Here is a 3,453-nt window from a genome sequence, read left to right as displayed (position 1 = left end):
GCAGGGTGGGCTTGGCAGTGTTAGCTTAATGGTTGCACTTGATCTTAAGGGCCTTTTCCAACCTAAATGATTCTATTCTTTCTAAGAAAAGGTTTTCTTACTGTGGTTTTCTTCAGTATTTTAATACCACTTGAAAAAGCCGAGGATGGGATGAATGTCCCTCCTCCTCTTTGTCGGACACTTGCTCCGTGCTTTGGACTGCCTTCTCCTTTATCTAGTGGACGCCTCCTCCTCCATACTTGCAGCTGTTCTTTGTGTTTACACCACTGCGCAGATTAAACACCTTGCATCGTGTTTCCTTAACAGACACCATCCCAGTGAAATGACAACAAGCAGTATGAGGACGTTTCTGCACATGTCAGAGGCGGCCAGCTGAAAAAGTGCCTGAACAGAGCACTGGGGTGCCCAACGCCGCCGCCGTCCCCGCTCCTCGCTGCAGACCCCCCTGGATGCAGCTGGACACGGCACGGTCCCCTCATTGCCCACCGCCCTTCAACAGCTTCGTTGCCTTCGGGGCCCTGCAGTCCCGCCAGCGGCGGCTCTGCCAGTGAAAAGCAGCAAGAGAAGTTGCTCTTCAGCAACTGCTCCTCCGGCTGCTCCTTTCTGCCAGGCCACCGTTTTCAAACGTCACCGTGACGTCGCATTGTGATGTCACCACTATGCAGCATGGGCATCACAATGCCGTGCCGGAATATCTGCTGGGACCCACAGCCAGCCAGTGCCAGTTGGCCTTTGCTTGCTGACTGGCAGGACCGAGGCCTGGCTCTCCACGGTGGTGGCCACCGAGGCAAGCTTGGCACAAAAGCAATGGAGCGGGAGGTGTCTGCTCAAGTAACACCATCCCTGCCTGCTCCAGAGGAGCTGGGGCAGTGGGCAGACGTGACTTGTGCTGGCCCTCCAGGACAGGGGGAAAGTGCCCCCCGGGACGCTGCCATGCAAGTGGTAGGGGAGGAGCGGCACGTCCAAGCGGGGGGTGACGGACATGACACCAAACAAGTCCCTCCTGCTTCCAGCAAGAGCGTGGGCCAAGGCAGTGGGCTCCTGTCGCTCCGCTTTCCACAGAAGCTTTGGATGATGGTGGAAAGTGACCAGTTTCGGTCCATTTGGTGGAGCAAGGGAGGAAAATACGTGGCCATCAACGAGAAGCTCTTCAAAGAGGAGGTGCTGGGCGGGGGAGGACCTCTGCAGGTTTACACCAGGCAGAGCATGAAGAGCTTCCTTCGCCAGATGAACTACCACGGATTCGTCAAAATGCAAGGGGATGGCGAAAGATCTGCCTCCCTGCCTGAGTTCCTGGCAGAAGAAGCAGCAGCTTCTGCTCACAGCAAGGTAGAGCCATCGCTCCGCACATCCTCTAACGCTCACAGGGGTCTTGGGGGAGGGACAGACCTTCGCATCACATAAGGCCTCGCAATAGAGGGGGCGGGGAGGGCAGCGAGCGGTCCGGTTTTAGTTTCCTCCTCGGGGCGTTTTCAGGAAGGTTTGAGTTAGTCTTTCTGACTAGTAGAAACGTGGATAAAATGCAGTTTGGTTATACCTGCTTAGTTTGAACCCGTTACATGCTAAGACAGGCTCCGTGTAACCTCATTGCTCTGAATGTCTTTGCTACGTGTCTTGCTGCACCAAACGTGAAACCTTCCTGCCGAATGCCAAGAGGATACACTTAAGGACCCCAGTGTTACCTCCCTGCTCATGCCCACCCTGGAGTTGCTGAACAGTCATGGTATTTGGCTTTTGAAAGCACTTCTTATGCTTTTGAAAAGCCTACGCTGCTCTTGCTGCCAGGGGTGGCGGTGACTGTTCGAACGTTTCACGTAACCTTTCGGCCTCAGCTTGAGGTTTCAGCCGTCCCCGAGAGTCCCTTCCAATACCCATGTTTGTCTTGTGCAATTCAGAGTCTGGGTTCTCATAGCTTGGGCTTTTCCAGGCTTGGGATGGCGGCAACTGACTCTTCTCCTTTGCTTCTTCTAGGTCCTCTACTACTATAACCCCCTCTTTAACAGAGGGCATCCCCACCTGCTGGAAAAGTGCCGGAGGAGGGCTGGCCTCAAGCGGAAAGCCCTGGAGATGGATGAGGAGCAGCCCTGCAGAAGACCAGGTGGCCAGCCTGCAGGGGACATGCCAGCGTCCACCAAGCGATGGGCTGAAGCACCTCCCAGCCTCGGTGCCACCCGTCCACCTCCACCGGCAGCTGCTCCCGCACTTCCAGAGCCAGCGGGAGCAGCGGGCAGCAAGAACTTCAGCCCTGTGGCCCCCTCCTCCCCACCACCACTCTCAGCTCTGCCAGAGTCCCCAGCGCCACTCTGCAGACAAAGCCCTCCAGTCCCCCACTGCCCCACCTGCACCTGCCACCTCAGGACTGCAGACGCCATCGGACCCCAGCGCGGCACAATCTAAAGAGAGAGAAAGAGTCAGCAGCCCGTCATGAGTGTCCGATGGTTGTTGCTAAGGAGTGCGGCTTAGAGGAGTCTGTAGCGAGCTTACAAGAGCTGATGAGAAACTGACTGAACAATAAAGCTTTTCCAGTTGTCCTGTCCTGTTTGCACAGTGGAAGCCCAGACCTGAGTTTTTATTTCACCTAAGCAGAAGCGAGCCCACAAGCCGTTTAATCATCTTCCATTAACAGTTAAGCTCTAGATTCTTGGCCTTACTGAGTAAAAAGATAGATGGGGTTTGCATGATGCATGCACTGAGGGTGTTCTTCCTAATGGCAACATCTGAGCGAAAGGGGGATGCCATCAAGAATTTTTGGAGACTACATACTTGTTTAAAGTAATAATATCTTAAAAAGAAAAAGGTTTTGAATCAAACCACTCTGAAATCAGAAGTTTGCACAACTCCTCACAAATCAAGAGCTCCCCAGCCAGAAGGTCCCTTCTTTCCCTGCACATGAACACTGGTGGTCTTGGTTTCACTGGACGCTTGCACAGTGCAGGCTTGGAAGAATCTCCCTGGCAGGGCTGCTGAAGTGAAGTCTCTGAACTTTCTTGATGCTCTGCTTCAAGCCTGCTTCCCCAGGTAAACTGCCCAACAGCTGGAAACCTGGTGTTTCCAGACCCACTCAGCTATTTTTCCCAGACAAATGGGATCTCAGGTCACCTACTCAGTGGGATCTTGGTAATTTGGACATTGTCCACAAGGAAACCTGAAGCTGCACTTTGGACTCTGCAAAAGTTCAGATCCCAAACACCTTCATGTCAGCAACTTCAGTTGCATTGGAAATGTACCAACCGACTCCAGTGACACTACTTGCAGATACAGCTTGAGATCACACCAGGAAAAAAACTAGAGTAAAAAGGAAGGGAGGATGCTTAGGAGAGTCTTGCAGCTGTGAGGCATCGAGTACTTGTTGTTGTGTAACAGGAAAACTCTCCAGTGCCATGAAGAGCACAAAGATGCTGTTTATATTCGCTGCCTAGTTTCAGCTAGCTATTTTGTACTAAATTTCCCTGC

General features: G+C 53.1%; 1 protein-coding gene across 1 annotated transcript; it reads left to right on the top strand.

The window, feature by feature from the left end:
* The first annotated feature begins 678 nt into the window (after positions 1 to 678).
* On the top strand, positions 679 to 2,397 carry LOC121086600 (heat shock transcription factor, X-linked-like). The gene is made up of 2 exons (XM_040590513.1): positions 679 to 1,329; positions 1,972 to 2,397. The coding sequence occupies exons 1-2, from the start codon at positions 679 to 681 to the stop codon at positions 2,395 to 2,397; spliced, it is 1,077 nt and encodes a 358-aa protein (XP_040446447.1).
* The last annotated feature ends 1,056 nt before the right edge of the window (positions 2,398 to 3,453 follow it).

This window comes from Falco naumanni, chromosome 4 (genome assembly GCF_017639655.2).
Source record: "Falco naumanni isolate bFalNau1 chromosome 4, bFalNau1.pat, whole genome shotgun sequence".
Lineage (NCBI taxonomy): Eukaryota > Metazoa > Chordata > Aves > Falconiformes > Falconidae > Falco > Falco naumanni.
Note: the sequence above shows the minus strand (reverse complement) of the source record. Positions and strands in the feature narration are given on the sequence as shown.

Bases quoted from the DNA above. Each gene is read 5' to 3' on its own strand.
- LOC121086600 (XM_040590513.1), top strand. From the start codon at position 679: ATGCCGTGCCGGAATATCTGCTGGGACCCACAGCCAGCCAGTGCCAGT. The intron at 1,330-1,971 runs GTAGAGCCATCG...TGCTTCTTCTAG, and splicing joins CAGCTTCTGCTCACAGCAAG to GTCCTCTACTACTATAACCC.